The sequence below is a fragment of the Dunckerocampus dactyliophorus genome, chromosome 19, assembly GCF_027744805.1.
Source record: "Dunckerocampus dactyliophorus isolate RoL2022-P2 chromosome 19, RoL_Ddac_1.1, whole genome shotgun sequence".
Taxonomy (NCBI): Eukaryota; Metazoa; Chordata; class Actinopteri; order Syngnathiformes; family Syngnathidae; genus Dunckerocampus; species Dunckerocampus dactyliophorus.
In genome coordinates this window covers 8,432,501-8,455,483 of record NC_072837.1, presented here as the reverse complement: position 1 = coordinate 8,455,483, position 22,983 = coordinate 8,432,501, and the positions used below count along the sequence as shown (strand labels likewise).

Genomic DNA, 22,983 nt, shown 5'->3' with positions numbered 1-22,983 from the left:
TGTTTTGTTTCACATTTTACAACTTTTTTTAAAAAAATGCCTTTTTGCTTTCAGATTTCCACATAATGCTACGAAAATGATGTTACTTTGCTCATAATATTATTCTCGTACAATTATGACCTTTTCTTGTTTTTTTTCTTAATGTTTTACATTTATTCTTGTAAAATTACTGCTGACTTTTCAATTTTTTCTTTTGTTTTAGTTTTCTTGTTAAATGATATTTTTAGAATGTGCCGCGGGTCAATAAAAAACAGCCGTCGGCTGCAACTGGCCCCGGGGCCGCACTTTGAACATCCCTGGTTTACATAATGTGGTCGATAACGTCATCATCTAATTTGTATAATTGGATGACGACGCAAAACTCCAGCCAAAGTGGCGATTTTCAAAAACTCCGAGTCCAGTGTGTGTCAAGTGTGTGGCCTAAATTTTAAACATTATTTCATGTTTTTAAACCTTATTTAACAGAACACGCGGTGACTGACCTACACGTACATTTTGTGCTGCAGTCGCAGATGCGCGTGCGTGCGCCTACACCACAAAGACAGAGGTATTTATACCTTTTTATAATCTCGAACGACCGATCCCAACAACATATGTATTCATCTTTTACGTTTTTTTTACACCAGAGGCAAAAAGAGGTGATGACGCAACTCTCCACTAATGCATTTCACTTCAGAGCAATTTGAAGCTAAAAAAATCACGGAAGTGCATTTGGTAAGAGCTCGGCAGGGATCACGTCGGTGGAAAAATCACCCGTGACAGGAAGTGAGAGCGCGTGGAGGAGTGTAGCGTGCAGAAGGTTGCGCATTGTAGGGAAATTTTAACGCATGCCCACGCACACACGCAGGCGCGCACGCGTGCACACACATATTTCAGTTCCACTGTGAAAATTGTAAATAGTTAATGGTGTTATATTTGTACATAAATTGTTATTTTGATGTAAAACACCCTCCCTTTTCTAGTCGGGAACTGATATTTCCCTGAAACTTACAGTACCTGCTGACTGCTGAAGAACAGAAAAAGGTAGGTTCCACGTTTAACAGAACATGTTCCATAGAACACAATATTCTGTGTGCCTTGAAAGATCAGTCAAAATCGTCTAAAAGGGCCGGCACTGAAGGGGTTGTCTTTTGAAACATGGCTGGGATTGAATGAGTTCAAGATAATGTGGTGATTATCCAATGGAACTCAGTTAAATTCAGGTGCTGAGCTTTATTTTCACCGCCTAGCGTATGTGGCTACACCATAGCATTTTAAGCAGTCAATAAGGGTGTGTTCACACTCTTACTCCGGTCTGGCGCAAAAAAATAAAGATAGAACAACATATTAACTGTCAAGAAGTCAGAACAAGAGAAAATAGGGCAGCTGAATAACAATTTTCCCACCCGTGATCACACAGCAACCCACTGAAGGAGACACTTTTCTGACACGCTCATAATGCAAACATCACAAAACTCAGACAGAAAGCTGCCTTCTGATATCCAAAAAGAGTAGACAGACAAGGGGACGCGATGACAGACACGTTCATTTCAGCTGTGGAGTTGCTACAGTGCATGCAACATACATGCAGAAGCCGCATAAAAAGACAGTTTGGCAAATAAATGACCTTCATAATGCGCATGAATGCTAGTAGCATGTGAGCAGCGTCGGTTACGTCCATAATTAAACCTTACCTGGATGGTGGGTGGCGAGCGCTGCTTGCGAGTGGTGGTGGTGGACAGCGTGGTGGTGGTCTCGATAAAGGTGGTGGACATCTCAGGTGGCACTGAGGTGGTGGTGCGTGCAGCACCCCTACTGGCCGGCACGTCCCCCACCAGCCGCACGCTGCCGTTCACCTTGATGTTGACGTGGCCTTCAGCGGCCATGTTGAGCACCTTGAGGCCATTGTAGTAGAGGCCTGAGAGCTGGCCCTGGTAAGGCCGCTTCCGGTCATTTCCACCGATGGAAATAGTCGCTTGGGTGTTGAAGATAGTCAGCTGGCGGCCTGGTACAGGAGGGAGGAGACTCGCTGATACAGATGTTGTAAAACTATGTGAAACCTACATTAACTTTATTATTACATTTACTTTACAAGATTGGAGAACGTTCAGTGGTCAAATGTTTATTTACTGTACATAGCAGGCATACACTCACGGGGCATTTCATTAGGTACACTTGCACAATGTTATGCATTCCAATACTGTATTTTTGTTTTTTTTTACTTTATATGTCGTAAAAGGTACACAGTAATCCCTCGCCATTTCACGCTTACAATTTTGCGGCTTCACTCTACCACGGTTTTTCAAAAATACTGAATAAATTAAGCATCACTGTTTTGTGCTTGAACATGGTCTATTATTAGTTAAACAATATACACGTGCGCAAATTGTACATATGTTTTTGCCTAAATGAAGCATTTTCAAGCATAAAAATGTCTAAATGCACTAAACAAATATAAGGCATTCAGAATACGCATTCAAAGATGTTGTGTTGATATGTAGTATTCTACACTGGTCACTAGGTGTCACTAATGTACACTAATGTACCGCAGGAAGTACTGTACAATTCTAACATGTGAGTCTGTATTCTGTCTTATATGTCGTATGATGTCTACTATATTGGGTAATAAGCGTGTAAAGGTGACTATAGGTGTGTTATTTCATGTCTAGAGGGGTCTAATATTGTTAAAAAAAACATATTTAGAAGGTTAACAGGTTTTCTATGTTCAAACTATGAGAATATTCCATTTCTGTTTTCGCCGACAATTTTCGAACACCATCTCGGTTTTCATACGGCCGACATTAACTTATTTATCGATTTATTTACAGCATTTTCATTTTGAGGCAAGGGTATTTTTATTGTACATACTTTATATGTATTTCCGATTTTTTGGATTTTGGAATTTGCTAATCATGTAAATTGGGTGACATTTTATCTTCGAAATAAACAATGGTTAAAAACGATGCCATTTAATTTTTTTGCAAGTGTATGTAAATCGCTGAGGGAGCGGGGTGGCATACAAAATCTCGCCGTCTTCCGCCATTTCCTTTGTATCCATTCTGCAATTTTTTGCATGTAAAATTTCTGGGTGTCTGGAACGAATGAACTGTATTTGCATTATTTTTTTTAATGGGAATAATTCCTTCTGTTTTCACACATTTCGGTTATCATCACGCTTTTCGGAATGGATTACTAACAAAAACCGAAGTTTGACTATGTTTAGATGCCGCTTTTGTTTTGAATGAATCTGCAGGTGTACCTAATGTACTGACAGCTCTACTGTATGGAAGGGAACACACACACGCACGCACGCACACACGCACACACACGCACACAAGAGGAGTATCAGGAAATTGCACCACATTATGTTCTCTGGACAAATTGACACAAGCTGTAAAATGATTAAATACGTTTGACAGGCGTTTGGCGTGTTGTGATAAAATGTGAGCAATGAATACTCCCTGCATGTCACATTATAAGATTATGCCCAAATATTGTCAAAGCACAGCGCACATGCATTCATTATGAGGGGGGGAAACACACTAAAGTTTCACAAGACAGGGCTCGTAATTGCAAAGCTCATTTGTAAGCTGCAAGCTTGTTATGTGCACGCCATAATACACTGGGCAAGGAATGGTGAGGGGGTTGGAGGGGGGTGTGTGGGGGGGGGGCAAGATGCTCATATCACTGAGGCGAAAATGAAATAGCACGTGGAGTCATGCATGCAGCACTTAATGGGATTTTTTTTCCCTTTTAGACATGTTTGTGTTTTAGCACTTGTTAAAGGGACTTTATAATGATGTTATGATGATTTTGTGCAATTAACTTTAAATGTGGTTTATGGTGATATTATGTTGAATCAGAAATGTTATTATGGGGGGGGGGGGGGGGGGGGGGGGTAGGCTGATGTCATCTTCATCTCACCCTAGCACCAAATTGGAAAAAAAAAAACCTTTATAATATTATTTTATACTTCATTTTTAATACTTCCCAGTCCCTTTAACTGGTTAACTAAATTTGCACATGATGACAATGACAAACGAGGCGATGGGAAGCTAAGGGTCAAATCAAAAATGAAGAAAGTAGCAGAAACGTAAATATTTTACATGTTTTTAAGGGCTTTAAGGGATGGTTATTCATTCTCAGAGGTTGTAAGGGAACAAGCCGATGGAATGAGAGCAAATCAAAGATGCACATTGTGGTTGAAGTTGCATGGAGGTTTACCTTTCTCCTGAAGCCAATCTTCTACTGGCCGGGTATATTTGAACGGGATTTTCTTATTTGCCATTTGATAGCGCTCAATGTCGCTGTTGCCTTAAAGGTTTAACAAACAGTTTCAAAGAGTTGGCAACAGACAAAACACATTTATAACAGTGGTTTAGGATCATTTTATATCGGTTTATGCAGTTTTAGAACATAGTTATGCTGTTTTAACAAGTTACTTTGGATTATTAGTATTATTTGAAGTCACCATATTTATGTAGAGCATTCCAAACAGCACATTAACAAATAACATGTGACAGCTTCATGAAAACCTGCAAGAATCAAGTATTTGTTAGGAAATAAAGAGCACAAAACAGGCTAAAACAAATTCACCATGTGGACTGCTCAATCAAATAAAATAAAGGGAATACATTATCATCAAAATTCGGCATTCTCAGGGCATTGAATCGATCGCAGCTGGACTGTTCAGGTTTGTCTTAGAAGATGGTTTGCCTCTCATCCAAGCAGGTTACATCGGTTCATGCTCAAAGACTAGATAGGACAGCTCTAGTGTGAGGGGATGGTACAGCAGCATCCAAAGTATTTATTATATGTATGCCTCTACTTTAAATTAAATACTTGGATCCTGCACCAACCCCTCAGACGAGAGCTGTCCTGTCGCATCAGGTTAGAGTTGTCCTATCTAGTCTTTGAGCATGAACTAATGGTAAGTGTAGCATGAGTTGACGTCTGCAGTCCACAGAAGTTGCTTTTTTGTATCAAGGAGACTGGAGGGGGTTATATAAGGACCGCAATCTTCTCCTTTGCGCAAGAAGGAACGGATTGTAGGGCGTGCAAACACACACGGCACACGGAGTCATACGCACAATTGACACATCATAAGTTGTCATCAAGGACAATTTTCAACTGGAATATTTTATTTTTCAAGATCTGATTTTAGTGTTCCCTTTATTTTTTTTGAGCAGTCTATTATAAGAAAGACCAAGAATGAAAACATCAAGCAGTTAAAACAAGATTCATGTATTGATCGTCTTCCTCTGCAGACTGGAGGTACCGTATTGACCCAAATATAAGACCCCTTGAAAAAGAGGGGTCGTCTTCTAATCGGGGTGTAGAGGTTTATGCTTGCAAACCAATAGTCCACCAGTGTTACTAAATACAAAAATAAAGTTGAGCACAATTGTAGAGCAGCTAAGACTTATGATTACTAAAATATGATGAATCAAGTCAGATTGAATTGATATTGAAAACTTTCTATTAAAAAGAAAAAAATTTGTCTTACAAAATATTTGTTCAAAAAATGGGTCTTCAAAAAGAGGGGTCGCCTTATATTCGGGTCAAACGGTAATCGATATGCGTTAATTCTCTCATTAGACACCACCTGTTTTTACATCTCAAGGGCCAACCGATTGGTTTGGTTTGTATCTATACTGTACCTGTTAGCTTCATCTACCTGAGCAAATCTGTTACATTCCTTGCATTTCGGAGACTTTTTTTTTTCCCCAGGCTTCCAAGTAAGACCAACGATGAAGGAAGACACCACGTTCCCCCCTTCTGGGATTAGATGGAGGCATGTGGATTCTCAAAACAATTTTTTTGATAGCAGGACTATTATATGTCGAGTTGTTGCACTGTGGCAAGCACACAAACACACTCTGTGATGAGTACTGTATGAAGTCATGTACTCTGCCCTGACAAATAAGTATTAGAAGAAGCCTTGCTGTTAAAATTGTAAAAGTTGTCTTCAATAAAAGTACTGTTATAGACCGTTATATTTGTTGTTTATCAATACTGTATTTACAGATTCAGCATTCATGCTTTACTGATCATGTTTTTTCGTCCAGCAAAGAGATTCTGTACTTTGTTCGGCGGACCTTGAACGCACAAAGCTGCTGTGAGACAAAAATGTGAAACTTTGTGTTTAATAAGTGTAAGAAGCATATGGAAGAGAGACGGGGGGGGGGTGCTCTGTAGCGGAATGTAATCTACAGTAATTGTGACCATTTGCAGGTGGTCCGTGACCATAACCCCCTGAGAAAAGCTGGGATCTACTGTATTAGAAAGAAGCATCACTGTTAAAATTGTGACAGAGGCCTTCATGAAAGTTGCCTTCATTAAAAAAGTGCTATACAAAAGTCTTAGGCTACCATTATATTTGTTGTTTATGAATATTGTATATATCGACCCTACCTACAGTAATGTAACTAGGATGTCTCTCAGTACAGCACATACCTCCGCCAAGGTCAAACCTTAAACCTTGTTTTTTGGTATCCATCAGGCAGTTCATAGTTCATAGTTCATAGTGGATGGTAAAAGTGTGGGCAGAGCTGTTGTGATTGTGGTGAATGGATTACTCTATCGATGCAAACGTGACTTAAAAATACCAGCACCATCCTCAGCAAACTTTAAAAGGGTTTTCCTTGGCCCGTGCAGCTCCCCTTTACATGGTCCTGCAAACCGTCTGCCTTTTTGGTTCGACATGTTTAATCAAACGTACATTTATACTCAATGGTCAGCCTCTTATAAAAGCAAGGTGTTTTCAAAGTTACTTTCATTCACCCCTCATCGACCCATCATTCTTTTCTAGCTTTCTTGTGGGGGTGGTTGTTCAGCGCTGCAACACATCTTCACACTCTCAGAGCACTTTACTCACAGTGAAGGCTTGCCACGCATTCCTAATGTTGCAATATCGCTATAACCCTCACAATGTTCAACTTGATTAATGAAGCCACAGCTCCCCCTGGATGGAATGCACCGCACGTTAATTGTTCAACTAATGAGCACAATTTGCCAATTTGATATTCAATTTGGTGACTATGGAATGGATGACCTTGCAAATAAAAGGTGACAAAGTGGATAAGAATGCGTAAATGGCAAGTTAGTACTGCAGTGGAACCTCAACGGTCCAAACTTACTATGAGTCTGACCTGCATTTCTGGAGAAAAACCAGAGCCCATATTCACAAAGCATCCTAAGGATAAAAATAGGTCTTAGTGACGCCACTCCTTTTTTTTTTTGCTAAAATAAAAATTATTCACAGAGTCTCTGAGGCAGTAAGAGAGCTCCTAAGGCGGCAAAATGTTAGGAGTGGTGAGGAGGACTTTTAAGAAGCCTAAGATTGGCGTAAACAGACGAGACGGAGAGAAAGGAGAGATATTCTACGCTAAATGTGGTGGACCCACTCAGCGTAGTAAGAGATGAAAGTCATCACAAGCTACCTGGCCACAGGTGGGTCTGTCACAACCCTCTGTTAGCAGACTGACCAGTCAGACCATTAAGGCACTTTCACAGCCTCATATTGTTTGCAATCACAGGAATGGCTGACAGATGAGTCTGCGTCCACCATTGATATCAAACACATGAAGTAGTAAAATTACCAGCATGGACAGTAAACATAATCAGCATATCATCGGCGTCTGAATGAGGTGCGTTCAAACACTTTGAAGCGTGTGTCAATTTAATTTTGCAGAGATTCATCATCATGAAAATTAATGTGACGATTACACATTTCAGAAACTAAAAAAAAACATTTGATAGAAAATGATTCGAGTTTTACACGTGGAAAACAATGCTAAATTATAGTAAGTGATGAAATGATGGAACTTATTGCTGATGCAGACTTCCTGTACATCCTGGCGGGATCATATTAAATAGTGTTTTTCATCTTCCTTATCAAATTGCTGCAACCGACGAGTTTATTTGGCCGCATGGCCATCACACGCTACAAAAACAGCGAGGCAACAGTGGGGAGGGTGCTTTGTTTGGGTACTTGGTTTCACGGTACAAAACGATACTGTTTATTCGCAGAAGTAACTTTTTTTAAGCAAGAAGACACCAGCAGTGGCAGTGTCAAGTGTTGGTTTGTCACGTCATCCCAGCAGGTTCTCTTGCCACCGTCCGTCAAAGCACCTGAGTGCATCCAATATGTTCATTTTCAAAATATTGCATTTTTCTCCATTTGGAGATGATGAGCACATTTGATCAACGGTGGTCCTATCCAAAAACATCATTACACTCCTCAAACGCAAGGCTGACTGGTTGCAGTCCTTGGCTACATCAACACCTCATAGCACACAACTATTTTTCTACCGTGTTTACCTTTTCACCTCCGTCTCCTTAGTTTCTCTGGCAATGCTGTTTCTTTCTATCCCTGTTCCCGTCCTCCATCCTGCTGAGTTCCATTCCTTTATCTGCTTGCTGCTATTCACTTTCTCCATTCAATACAATCAACCTTGCACGTCTCAGCTAAAGCACCGTCTTTGGCTACAATTCAAATATCATTTTGTACTTTTCACTCAACCTTTAATCCCTCTCCATCAATACCACATTGCTATCATCCCCCGCCCAGCGCAATGAGCTACATTCACTCTGGAAGAATATTTACATAAAATGCCACCTCCGACAAGGCCAGTGAGGGAGAAACTCATCAAATGCCAGGTTATTGTGAAACGTGCTATGATTAAAGTTCTCACAGATCTTAGTCTGAGATTGGTGTCCACTATAGGGTTAATCATATTTGGCCCCTGTGGATGAGCATGAATGTATCCTGCCCTTGAGGGGTGGCTCTATCTTTCAAAACAAACATACAGTGAAACTGTGTGCGTCAGTGCTGAGATGAAGACCTACAGCATAAGCTCTGAAGGCTTATACATTTGTTTATTTCGTGGCGGCCCGCCACAAATAATTTTGGACCGCCACAGATGCATTTGGACCGCCACAGATACATAGTTTTTTGTTGTTATTTACTGTACTTTCTGGACTATAAGTCGCTCCGGAGTAGCAGTCACAAATTGCGTCATGAAGAGGAAAAAACAAGTCACACTGCTGGAATACATGTCACATTTAGCGGTATTTATGGTCGAGCTACCAACAGAGCAAGCTCTTTTCTTTCTGTCACCAAGTTCTCCAAGAAGACACTTAATACATGGCGACGCCTGGACGAATCCCGGTGTGTAGAAACGTATCAAATAGCCATATTTTCAATTCAAACTTAAAATACTGTAGACTGAAAGTAGTCAGTCAGCAGCTACACTCCAAGACAGAATTAGTGACCTAATTCAACAACACTGCTATCTAAAATACGTAATTCCTCAATCGTATACTGTAATTATAGTTGCACATCACTTACAGACACATAGTCCGCAAGGGAGAAGCATATGAGAAAGCACTAACAATAAAAGCATCCGGTATGCTCTGTACCTGTGATTTGCGTGCGTCACAATGAATTGTTGCTAGGTGTTGCCAAATAACAAACCACCACCTCACTTTAACCTAAAGGCAGCACATGTAAAATGATAAACATCTCTTCATATATCAATGTCGCAGAACTGGCCAAACTATGCAAAAAAGTGTGACTTATGGTCTGGAAAATAAAGTTTTTGTCTGTGTAGCTTTTGGTTACAACTGCTTCGCAACACACATACCACAACTGACGTGGTTGCACATTATAACACATCTGTTCATCAGTATAGTGAGATATTAGACGGACACTCACATGGAGCTCAGGAAACATCATAAATGGCTTTTTTCTATCACCTGTGTGTTATAGGGTGTACACACACACGTCTAGAAATTAAACCAACACCCGTAAGTCAATAACTTCATGCTCTGTTGTTAAATAAGGTTTAAAACATGTGATAATGTCTGATTAAGACCAGCCACTACAAATGATGGCCCACACACATTAAAACACATTTCCCCCCCAAAGACAACGCCTCATTCTTGGTCTGCGATGTGACACCCAAGATGTGCCTTGCTCGGTCCAGCAATTCTTTGATTCAAAGATCCCCAGAAAGATCATGGCGTTAAGAGGCTGAGAGTGTTAGGGAAGTCGGAACCATCTCGCTGAACAGAAACAAAACAAGGCCCCGCAGTAATGTGGGTTGTCACTAAAGTACACAGAATTGTGAGAGAGATGCACAGCAGGATAAAAAGCAATTTGAGGCAAAACCCCCCCCAAAAAACGAGATATGTGGAGGCACTATTCTGGGGTGGGGGTAATTAGAGGGAAGGAAGACACAGCAGTGCATTTGTTTACACGAGCCTGATACAAATGACACTAGATCTGTACAATCCATATTTATATCCGTACAGTCTTCCAACAACCGTGCAGTAAGATTAGCAACAATACTGATGTCAATTAACACTTTCGGTTTTGATTAGTTTGTGCTAGCGGTCTCCCTGATTGTGAAGAAACTATTACATTGAAAACTGAATAAACTGAGTGCACGGCAGAAAGCAGAAGCCCAGTCTAGGGGTAGCTTTTTTTCGAATCACACATTACCCAATTATTGTCTTGAAAAACTCCTACTCCGGAGATATCTCAACCCAACACAGAGAGGAGAGAGAAAAAAACATCTGAGGAAATGGAGCCTTTTCTGCATGTATTATCACTCCTCAATCATAATGGTCATATATTCTGCAGCATTACTGTCTCAGAACTGTGAGCCTGTAAGAGTCTTCTAATATTCAACCTGACCTACTTCTTTGCGTCATCTATCGTTAGCTCCTCAGATGGGTTTCACTTTTTGCATGCATAGATGAGTATTGCTTTGGCTTGGAATGACGTCCCTTTCATTTTAAAAATCAGACATTTAAGTTCAGTCCAACTAATTTAGTTATGACTAGGTTATGTTGGCATTGATATGTACATTTTGAGGGACTACAAAGACCCATTCAGGTTTTGGTTTTTTTCCTACACATATTTGTTACTAATGCATCACCTTTATTGACAAATTCAGGCATATGCAGGAGGTCGGCATCTAGAAGGTGTACAATATGGTGCTGATCCATATACTGTACTGCATTTATCAGCCTAAAAGCTAATGAAAGTGATGCTGTAATATGTCGTGTTTTCCTCATCTCTAAAACAGACAGGAAGAGGATTCACTCGCTGGATGTGCATTGCTTTCAGCACCTTGGTGCATTTGTTCCATAGAACAATGGCATGAATCGAGTGAGCCCTTTTGTCAGTCATACAGTCTCTATTTCGGTGGGTGGAGGCGGGGCCGGTAACATACCCACAGAGTGCAGAAGAGGGCAACGTGGTAGAAATTAAATTAGCAGATTGCAATATACTGTCTATACTTGTCTCGTTCTCTGTCTTGTGACACCCCTCATTAGTTAGTATATCAAAATATATCATTATAGTATTTCAACAATGTGCCGCGGGCCAATAAGAAACAATCCACAGGCCACAAATGGACCCAGGGCCGCAATTTGGACACCATGGGTTGTGCCATCACAACGTCTCTTGTCGACTATTTAGCTTGTTAACTTTCCGATGGAGTGTAGCGAGGGAGTGACAGCAATTAAAGAGAGAAAAGGGGGGTGGTTTTGCAGCTCGAACTAATCAATGTGTCATTTTTAATCACAAATGTAGACCCGGAAACAGAAAAGAAGGCTGTCTGCCCTCAGAACAAGTCGTATACAGACAGGAAATAAAGTGTGTGTGAATGCTAAAATACTGAAGCTGAACTGAAATGTAGACTGAATGTTGAAATATCCTCGAAATATGTTGAAATCTATTAACCCAATGAGGATCGAACAGGCAACCATCAAGTTGGCAACCATACCACGGTGCACAGAATAAGCAGAATGCTACATGCAATGTTAAATATAAAATGCATTTCCACCAAAAGGGGGCGACATTGGAATTTTTCAACTGGAAAAATGGCTGAGAAAATATTGAATTGTGGAAAATGTGTGAATTTTTAGAAAGGTGCAGATAGATAGCTTACATGTCCTGAATCAAGTGAATATTTTGACGTTGGAATGGTTTGAAGCAGTGGAGAAACTTAAAAATAGTGTGTGTGTGAATGCGTGCTGTGCTCATATGGCTCTAATAAAGTTTTGCGAGCTCTCTCTGTGAAAGAGGCTCCCTGCTACTGACTGCCAGTTTAATTTAAAACGAAGACGATCACGTGATTTTTGTCATGTTTGTGAAAAAAATTGAGGCCATGATATTAATAAACCATAGAAATCTGATCCTAGCATTTGTACAACATGATAAATCAACTTTAAACAAATGCTGCCTAATTAACAGGAGTCCAACTGCTGTGCAAACAGCTTCCTTTGAGAAGCAATCAAGCAACACCTCTGTCCTCCCCTGTTCCCAACCAGGGAGCGAGGGCAGGCCAAGCTCTGGTAACTGTTTATTGAGCAGGCGGAGCACCCTGTGGTGGCTGAGTGCCTTCACGTTAAACACAGTGTGGAAAAATCAGTCGATGAGCGAGCATCCCAACATGTACTTACTCTGCAGACGACAGTGTGTGTGCAAAGTATACAAAACAAAAATCAATCACTGACCTGTGCTAAGAAAAAATAAATGATTAAACTCAATGGTATATGGAGAAGAAAGGGACTAAATTTGAATGTTTGAAGGAATTGATGGCGGAAAAGAATTTGCTACGTGTTTCTGTGTGGAAAACATTCATATGTTCTGAATGGGCATTGTACGGAATACTGAGGGGGTTGGAAAACAACCACAGCACGTTGATGCAGGGGGCACTTTGAGATAATTAGGAAGGCGGTGGGGGTCAAATGGCTCTGACAAATTAATGGCCGTTACAAGGGAAGCAGACTATTATGGATTAAAAGGCTGAAAAGAAACAAAAATGAATAATTGGAATCGGAGCAACAGTAGAGCATTTATGAGCATGAGTGTGCCTGTGGTGGAGGGCACCGTCTGATACGATCTGGCTGCCATGCCAAAGCTGGCTCTGGGTCGGCCTCAGTGAAGCCAATAGACCCAGGATGGTGCCACTGGAAGTATCGTGGTGTACATGGCTGCAGTGTGGATTGATATTCGCTCAGTGACTGTAGCTAGGTGTGAGTGTGAATGGTTTGTCTATATCAGGGGTCGGCAACCCGTGGTTCCGAAGCTGCAGGCGGCTCTTCACCCTCCCTATTGCAGCTCCCTTTGTCGAGCACTGTGATTTTCTTTTTTTTTTTTTTTTTTTTTAAAGGGGCCCTGTTATACAAATTTTCAGGCCTTTGTATTGACTTCTGGACTCCTACAGAGCAGGTACACACGATAACCCGCACAGAAAGATTTCCAGATCTTCCAGACTCTGCACCTCTTCCTGCCTGCCGCCCAAACAGTCTGTGTAATTCACTCCAGGTACGCCTCCCGCCGAGCGCACTCCGCTGTGATTTGTCACACTCCCAAGCGCTCCCAAGGACCACTTTTGTCCGATTACTTACACAAAATAAACCGTGATAAATTGTTATAACAGCTTGCTCTTCTGACTCTTCAACACGACAAAGTAACGTTGGAAAGGCGTCAGACTTCAGCAACAGTTTGTCAGATAGTCCAGCTAGTTTGGCCAGCTAGTTTGGCCCATGTTCACCAAACGGTCCCGTGTGAAGTGTTGTTGACAGATGAACATATTTTTCTCTTGCTGGCCAGGAATCAGGAACTCCAACCACTTCTACCTGATGCTTGCCTCTTTAGGCACACCCAAACAAACCTTTCCTGGGAGCCATTGCTCGACGTGCTAACAGCGTGACCAGAGTGAAGCAGAGCGGGGGTGCTGGGCATGCCCATATCAGGAAGCCTGGGTTGCGTTGACGTCAATGCAACTCGATGTTTAAAAAAAACTGCTTTCAGGGCTCACTTCCAAATGCGCAAACTTCATTATCTGACGCGTTGGCATCGAGAACACAACATTGTAACAACATTTATAGGTCAGAAAAGAGAAAAGGCATTAAAGGTCCCCTTTAACACCGAAATAGGGGACATGTGCGTTTTAGAATGTGAAATATCCGACTCACTGCAAGTCTGTCAAAGCATCTAGACTGCGTTCTGACTGCTAAGTGGATGAGCAAGGGAGGGGGAGGTAGGCTGGTGTATGCAGTGAGTCTCACTGCACGGAAAGAAAAAAAGGCGAGGAGGTTTTGAGTCGAGTCTTAGCAAGTTACTGCACAGTAAAATAAAACTATGTAATTAACAAGTGCATAGCAATATGTTTTATAACGAGAAGCGCGCTGTAGCTGTGTGCTCGGAGCCCGTGAAACTCTAATTGCCGAGGTGGTGACTACAGGAGAGGCAGATCGTGTGCCGCGGGAGCTGACTGTACACTCACCGCTCAGAATAATATGTGCTTTCACTTTTACGTCTCCAAATATCAGAAAAATCAGGAAAGAAGTCAGGAAAAGTCGTTACATTTGTCGCTAGCCGCTTTTGAGAAAATAAGTCGCAAAGAGGGTTTGGAAAGTCGCCAGATTTAGTGACAAAATAGCCAAGTTGGCAACGCTGGGCTGCACATGAGATGGGAAGGAGGGGGAAGCCATTCACAGATGGAAAATACACGAAAGAATCGTTCATAAAAGTATCACAACATCTATTCTCCAAATTAAAAAATAAACAGGAAATTATTCAGAAAATGGAAGAACGCCTCTCTTTGCAGGACCAATAGAATGGTTATTGACGGCAATTCAGCGCAGGCGTAAACGATATTGCGCAAACACCACTGATATGTAGATATGTGAACACTGATGGACTTGTTTATCTTAAAATTGGCTACATTTTGTTTGTTTTTATTTAACACAAATATGGGAACCACTCAAAAAGATTTAGAGTTAAGTGTTAAAATTAGTGGGCCTACACATGCACGGCACACTTCTGTTTGTTGAATTGTTGTTGTAACAAGTAACATTTAAAAAAAAAAAATTAACATTTATACACGTTTATAAGCTGTGTCATGTTTTGCGGCTCCAGTCATTTTTTCTTTTACTGCAGGAGGCTCCTTTGATGGTATAGATTGCCGACCCCTGGCTTGTATGTTCCCTGCTGTGACTGAGTAGTGACCAGTCAGGGGGTTTGTTTGCCATTCACCCACAGTCAGCTGGTATAAGCTCCAGCTTACCTGTGTCCCTGATAGGTGGTGGTTGGATGGATAGACCAAACTAAGGCTCAAAGAGGAATGATTTCAGAAACAGGATGGTTTGCCCTGAGCGTGGGCCAGTCAAGCCTATGGCATGCCCAGTTTGAGGGACATCGGTGACATCTGTGTAGAAGATTCTAGATGATTGGAATGGGGTGCCTTTGTGGGACATGGGTCTGTCTCCTCAAGGAGGGGTAGTGTGGTTGTGTAGACAATAGCATGCATCACATGCATTCACAAAGTGTTTTCATTATGACTACTGCCAATGGAATAGAGGAGGGGTCGCCAACCTGTCAATTGCGATTTACCAGTCAGTCTTTGGGACGTTTCCGCTTGAGCACAAAAATATTAGGACAAATAAATGCATCATGCATTATCACATCGGTGCCCTCTCCTGCCGGAGAGTTGCCAACAGACATGCATTTTGACCCCTGAACACGCCTTGCGTAGGTCTTGCCTTAGTTCATGACACAGATCAGGGATCTTGGGCTTGAAAAGGTCGATGACGACTGCCATAGAGCATTGCTCTTTGGCCTCAGTGTACAGGTTTTTATATCCAACAGTCCCAAGTTAGGGGATTCTTTTCTTCAGAGTTCTGTGGCAACGCCATACATCACGGAACTGTCTGTCCTGTGCTGAATGACTGTTCCTAAGACAGACAAACTATTCCATCCATGCACTGTATGGTCAGAGAAAAGCCAAGGACACCCAATGGCGAAAGAAAGCCAGCGACATAAGAGATTAACATCACCTGAATGCCACTGAACCAAACTAAAAACAGGATGGGTACATGTTGACGGCATGCAACTGGGAGAGATTGAGAGCCGAGAAAGAAAATGGATAAAATCCTCTTTGCTTACTATTGAACAGTAGTTAACAAAGGCAGAATTTTGTTTTCACGCTTACCTGTTGGTTTTCTGTAGGAAAACAACTTGCTCGGTCACAAATGTTCCTAATTTCTATCAAGCATTTTAAGTATAAAAACTTAAGGTGGGTATACTGTATGTCAGGGTCTTGGTAGAGGTCAGGTCTTTACTGAATACCATTATTTTGACATCCCCAACTTCAGCCGCTTCTTGCGTGTCTTCCCAGTGGGTCTGTATGAATAATACATCCTACAAACAGTGATTCTTGCCATTGATCTCACGCCTACAGTACAAAAACCCAGATCAGAGGCATGTGTCAACATCTCAGATGTCAAGCAGTTTTTATTGAATGACTGCAAACTGGCACAAAAACAACTTGATTGCCTGTTTCTTGAGGGCGTCCATTTTTGGAACAAAAGAGTGTGACACATTTCCCTCGCCACTGTTGTTCTCAAGACAAAAATAAACTTTGGAGATTGGGCAGAATTAACGAGGACTGGTGAGCAAATGGTGAGCTCGCCACAATGACTTCCCCACTCGATTTAATGGTCTTTTAAGCAGATACTCAATATTCCCTCATCCCCATCTTTCTCATTGTTACCCAGATAGCAGGCTGAGCAGAACCTTGGAGTTCCTAATCACGGGAATGCCAGAGCCCTCTGGACGGAGTGGGCTCTATTTGATGATACCATTTATATTCTGTGGCTGTGCAGAGATAGAAGCAGACAGCAGCTTTATCTGGCCAAAAGGCCACTTCTCGCATCTACTGCTATCTCCTTGCTTGCCCACAGTCCAAACATCAGTTGGGAGTCTTTCAGTCCTATTCCTGAAAAGATTCGGCTACATGTTGCACAATCAATACCTGGAATATGTTTTAAAGACATAAGTGACAATATATTTTCTATATTTCACAAGAAAAATAGTATTATTGCCCTGGAATTCCACAAACAGGTGGTGTCTAGTGATGTCAAAAGTATACATTCCTTGAAGCCCTGAGGATAAACCAAAAGCTGTATATAAAGTAGACGGTACCTGAGGGGAAATGCTCATTGATTGGCCAGTTGTCAACCTGTAAGGTGGCGTTGCCCCCGTTTCTGGTGAATCGAACCAAATGGTATTTGCCATCATTTACTGCTGTCGTCAATTCCTTAACGCTGATGTCCACAGTCCCGATGTTGAAGGTCACACCTATTTTCCCTTGTTCCTGTGGAAGACAAAGAGGAGATTGAGGTGTTAAAGGTAAAAATTGCCATACATGGCAATGGGAAAACAACCCATTGCCCTAAACAATATGAAACAGTTGTACATTATAAAAGACCATTAAGATCATTTTGATAGTATACTGATTTAAGAAGAATACCATCTGTACAATTGCCTTAGAATCCTCAGATTACCTCCTTTAGAGGTCAACGTTCGAGCCAGTCTTTATTGTCATGTTACAATGAAAAATAAAGAAAAGCTCTCGGTTTGGCGATATATTATAAAACTTAAGATACTGAAGGCATACATAAAAAAAAATATTAACAACAGCAGAAACAATATACAACATGATGAGTTGTGTGCTGTGCGATGCAAAGGTGAATGAAGCACTAGCTTCGACATGCAATCTGGCCTCAAAATCTGCACCGAGGTGAACACAAGTTACTAGATTGTACGTCATGACTGGAATTACAACAGGCAAGCATTGTGGATTATTTAGACAGTTTATAAAAAACGGCTTTTCCAGCCTGCTAGCCTCTAACATGACGACAAGGCTAAAGCTTGCACCGTGACTACGATTCCTTCTGGTCATGGATCATCTTTTATTGTTATGTTCATACAAAATCAGAAGATAACGTCATCATGAAGCTAGCAGGAGGGTTTGTGGGGGTGGGAGCGAGCCACGTGTTGAAAACAGACATTTTTCTGGGCTTATCAAATACTCGCCGTTCACGGGTAGTCTTGGATGGTAACCCCCACGAATAGCAGGGATATAAAGTATATTTCATGAAGGCTATAGAAATTCCCAGCACATTTGACTTCATTATAGTATTAGTGACCCAGCCTGAATATTTCTCAAGTTGCCTTAGCACTACCATCAGTACTAACATTATTATTATGAGTTATAAACAATTTATATGACCACATCATGTTCATTTTGTCAATATGTAATGTTGAAACACTGACGTCGTTTCTGCTTACGTCGTAAAAGTAAATTACACTTGTAGGGGGAGCTTGGCAGTAAAAATCACTGACTAAATTGGAATTCCCTAAACGGATTGAAATCATTGCCAGTCGTGTTAATGGTGGACTAATGTGAGAACCACAGGATTATACTTTTATGTAATGAAAATAGGCTGTCACTGGAATGTAATGACTTTATGCAATGTTTTGTTTATCTTCAAATGTTAATATACTGTATACCCCCCCCCCACCCACACACACACCCAATATGAAATTTGTAAATTTACACTGTATGGCTGCCTATCATAACCAGATTGTGATTGCCTTGAAGCTATTCATTTACTTGAGCTGCCAAGTGTGTTTTATTGTGACAGCTTGCATATTCGGGGGTATGTGGGCGTTCCAAGAAAAAAAAAAAGATATCACGGAGGCAGGTTGCAGTAGAGAAAGGGCCTCTTTTCTATGTCATTGGTTTCAATGCCCCACTGGGAATCTCTGCTTAATTACCTCCTTTAGACACTGGAAGCAAAGGGATTGTTTCTCACGACAAAACCAAAATTAGAAAGGCTTGACACATATTGTTAACTGAGCCGCAGGGACACTGGCTCTAAGTAGGCAGTAGACCCTGATGACATTACGCTTAAACTTATTGTTATCTGTCACGACTTAAAATGACATAAGACTTAAACCTACCGACCCCTATTTAATGTTGAATGCTCCTTGGTATTACAAGAAGCCTTAATAAGACCAACTTTCCATATATTAAACCATTAAAGTCCATTAAGCTTTAACGTCCTCATATATCATGGACTAATATGATATTAAAACCACCTGCTGGGGAAAGGGAACTGCAGCATACAGCAATAAATGAAACTCAGCAGTTTAGCTAGAACAGCTGATTTGAAATATGCATATGGAAACATTTACATCATGTGTCTTGCTAGTGTTTCACACCTCAACCAGAATACCTCAGACAGGTTCCTTTTTTAGATAAGGAGTTTTTTGGACTGCAAGTTGCAAGAAAGTTACCTTTAAGGGGTTGTGCATCCATCAGAGCAGATAAAGTATGCAGTGAAGCAATAGTTTGTATTAAAACCCCATCGAGACTTTATCCTGTATTTTCCCGGTGACATATTAAAACTGCAAAGGTAGTTTGAGGACCAGCAGTGTATTCACTCCTCACTTGTACTTAAAGTTTAAACATTGCTTCTCTATTCATGACAGTGGAGGTGGCACGCCATTACAGCGTTCTCACAACCATAAAGCAAGAAATGACAGAGCATCGCTCCTCTGCAGCAACAACCACCAGCTGGGCTAATAATGGAAAAAGAATGTCAGCAAGGACATAAGAAAGCTATCTTCCAAATGGCAGCGAAAGGCTCGTTGTGCACGTAATGCCTCAGTCAGCGAGCTTGTAGATGGGCTCTTAATTTGAGAAGTTACGACTACAAATGCAGGCAAAATGCGCACGACAGAAGCGGACGTGCAATTCACAATTTGGTGGTTTTAATGGCTTATACTGTAGTTGTATTTTAGTTCATTTAGCCATTTTTATGCTTGAATATGCTTAGTTTGGGAAAGAAATACGTACAATTTGCTTTGCTTAGCCAACCACAAAACAGCAAACATTTATTAATCAAGGGACGTTTGTATCCCTAACTTTAGTAGTGTAGCAAGTGGAAATACACACAGTATACCATAGTGGTACCAACATAATGTCTAATGCCAACTCCAGATTGAATGTTTTTGGTGCATTTTGAACAATTAAATAACATTTTTGCTTAAAATATTACAACACTGTGCAGTATAAACAAATAAAAAAAAACGCACAAAGCAGCATCAAAGCCTCATCACCGACAGTACACACACTAATACCTACAAAGACAGATCAACACCCCCTGGCTCTAATACACACAAACAACACAACCTCCGAACCACAACCCCCTGAGAGGCTGAGGCTGAAGGTAGGGAAATACGTTCTGTCGTGCAGAGTTCTTTCTGTCCTTCCCACTTACTCTGTGGTCCGGCCCACTCCCACCCCAACCACACCAACGTCCATGCCCTCCCACACTGCAGCAATACTTGATTGACAGATCCAATTATGCTTTATATTGGGCTGTCGCTTGCACGGTGGAGGGCAGCACTTCATTGTCTCCAGACTAAAGGCTTTTGTTCTCCTTATTGGAAAAGATGATGGGCTCTATTCAAGGTGTAAACAAAATAATGCAAGGAGAATCTCTGGACTGCAAACACCACGTAGCAAATAAATACAGATTCAAGCAGTCAGCCTCACTGGCTTTGAAATGAAGAGCAGTAAACATGGCAGGAGGGTTGGGAAAACAGTCACTTTTTGCTGTGATGAGCTAAATGCCTTTTTCTTCTTTCGGATGCTATCATGCATCTAATCCAAAGCAGACAATAAACAACACATTTAAGAATAGAATCAGCGCATGGGGCACGAGGCTTGTACTTGACAGTAAACAATACACACTAGTGTGGCAGCCCGCCATGAATAAATTTTGACTGCCACAGATAGGTTTGGTGCTACTTTGGGGATGCACCAAACCACATTTATTGCACATCTGATCAGATATGTGAATTAGGATATCTTCCAGTATTGATGGAATTCTGATGCCAGCTCTGTTTGCTTTAATGCAAACTGCAGACAGTCGGACGACACAGAACTTTTAACGTCGCACATACTGTAACTACCGAGTGGCTGTTGATTTTATATGCGGCTGTAGTAGTAATACTACAGGCAAGTATGATATCGCAGCCACCTGTAAATTTTGTTTCCAACACACACAAGCACGAGCCTTATTTGTGTCTTAAATTGCATATTTTCTGTTATGTTTACTACGTTGGGTAATATGAGTGTAAAGGTGACTGTACGAGTGTTATTTCATGTCTAATAGAGGGCTTTAATTAATGTTAAAAAAGGTTGTAAACAGGTTATCTATGCTCTAACTGCAAAAAATATTTGATTTCTAAATAAGGAATCCTAACTTCACAGAAATTCACTTATCCCAGTCATGTCTGGAACCAATAATAATCAAGGAATTACTGTATATTGAAAATGTATTTTTGGAATTATATTCTTACGTATTGGTAACTTTGACAACATTTGAGACAATATTGGGGCTACAACTAACGATTATTTTAATAACCGATTAATTGGAGGATTTTTTTTGGGATAAATCAATTAATCGGATAAAAAAAAAACGTTTTAATTTCCGCGTCTTTATTCAGAAATGGAAGATTTGAACTGACAGAGCAAATAAATGCACAAACACCAGGTTGCTGCTTGAATATTCTGTTAAAATAATGTTAAATAACAAAAAAATCAAAATGTTCGTCAAATACCTTCAGTAAAACAATAAATCCACACAAATACAATCATGATCATTTTCTTAGTCGATTAATCTGAAGCTTGTTGTTGGAGTAATTGGTTAGGTCATACATGGACCAAATTAATATGAAGCAAACACCTACATTTAGTGGTTGGGTCCGCTACAGATCAGAAAAGAGGCAAAAATGTTTTCCAACGTCAAAGCTGATGTGTGAGAATGTCTTGTTTTGGCTAAAGCACAAAGATAATAGCTCTGCTTTCATGGATGAGTAAGCAAATGAAAAAAATATTCACATTTGAGAGGCTGAAATCAGAACATATTTACATATTTAAATGGAAAAAAAGATTAATCGATGACTAAAATAGTTGTTTAATTGGTTAATCGATTAACCATCGATTAATCAGTTAACTGTTGCAGCTCTAGACTATATTTGCCAGATTGGTCTCATTTTACTCAGAGTTCATCTTCGTTGGCCTAACATGGCCGACAGGAACATTACCATGCTGAACTAGTTTCAGACTTTTCTGCATCACTATGATGACACTATATTGCAGTGTGATGGCATCATTTTGTATTGGCTCTGGCCAGCGTATGTACAAGCATGTTGTGCTCTGTATAACAAATGCTGACGCCTAGGATTCCAGTGAGTAAATATCCAACATCCGACTGCTTTGAGCTGGCTGGGATTTGTTGGCACTCAGTGGTCCCACGTGACCCGACACATACTGACATCAGTAATCAGGCCCAGTGCAGTCCAATTCAGTGCTGATCAATGCCTCCTACACACAAAGACTGCCGGGAGGCGAGGGAGAAATAGTGGATCAGTTAAAGCGGTGCTGGGCGATCCTTCGGACAGCCGTGGCATCTGTGAGCAGACAGAGATGAGCTGCACACAATAGAGTCCATCCCGGCCTGCTGACCGGTCCTTTTGCAAAGCCACAGGCCCTGAAACTGATGGCTGTTTTTGTGAAGGTGACAAGCCGACAACGGAACATGTAGAAGAAATGATCACAATGTGCCGGATATCCTCTTGATGATGTATTGACGGACTTTAAGATCAAAGAATGGCATTAAAACGAGTTTTTCCCTCCTCACCCAAAGGTATTGCATTGCAATCAAACCTTGATTGAAATCTGGTACCGGTTGTAGCGGGATGACTCCAGTGGATCTATATTAGGTCTCTGGTGGCAGGAAGGAGGAGCTGATATCAAGACTGTGAACATGTCCCACGGGAAGAGTTTGAGTTACATATCCAGCCTTTCATCTGACATCACCTCTCAAGTAAGCCTTTGTGGTCAGGGGCCATCATAACCCGATAATGCAGGCACTGCAAGTCCAATCGATAGACTGGAAAAGCTGGAGCAACGCGCAGCACGGTCAGATTGATGCAGCTGGCTCGCACAGTGCTAAAGCTATTCATCTTCACTAATTGACAGAGGTAACTCATAGACTGAGCAGTGATTTGTAACCGTCTGCTCCTATGCATGTCAGCCATTTGCACACAGGGTAGTATTT

General features: G+C 41.1%; 1 protein-coding gene across 19 annotated transcripts in view; it reads right to left on the bottom strand.

Annotated features, from left to right (window-relative positions):
- Nucleotides 1–22,983, bottom strand: part of LOC129172466 (neurexin-3b) — a 296,454-nt gene that overhangs the window by 27,926 nt on the left and 245,545 nt on the right. For 15 of the 19 annotated variants that reach the window (XR_008567019.1, XR_008567020.1, XR_008567022.1 and 12 more), the window contains 3 exons: nt 16,988–17,159; nt 4,204–4,293; nt 1,674–1,984 (listed from right to left, as the gene is read on the bottom strand). Coding sequence is in view for 15 of the 19 variants with exons in the window: in XM_054762202.1 (XP_054618177.1) it covers nt 1,674–1,984; nt 4,204–4,293; nt 16,988–17,159 (573 nt within the window). In the remaining 4 variants the exon portion in view is untranslated. The remainder of the gene's footprint in view (nt 1–1,673; nt 1,985–4,203; nt 4,294–16,987; nt 17,160–22,983) is intronic. The other 4 variants (XR_008567021.1, XM_054762213.1, XM_054762214.1 and 1 more) reach the window with 1 other exon arrangement.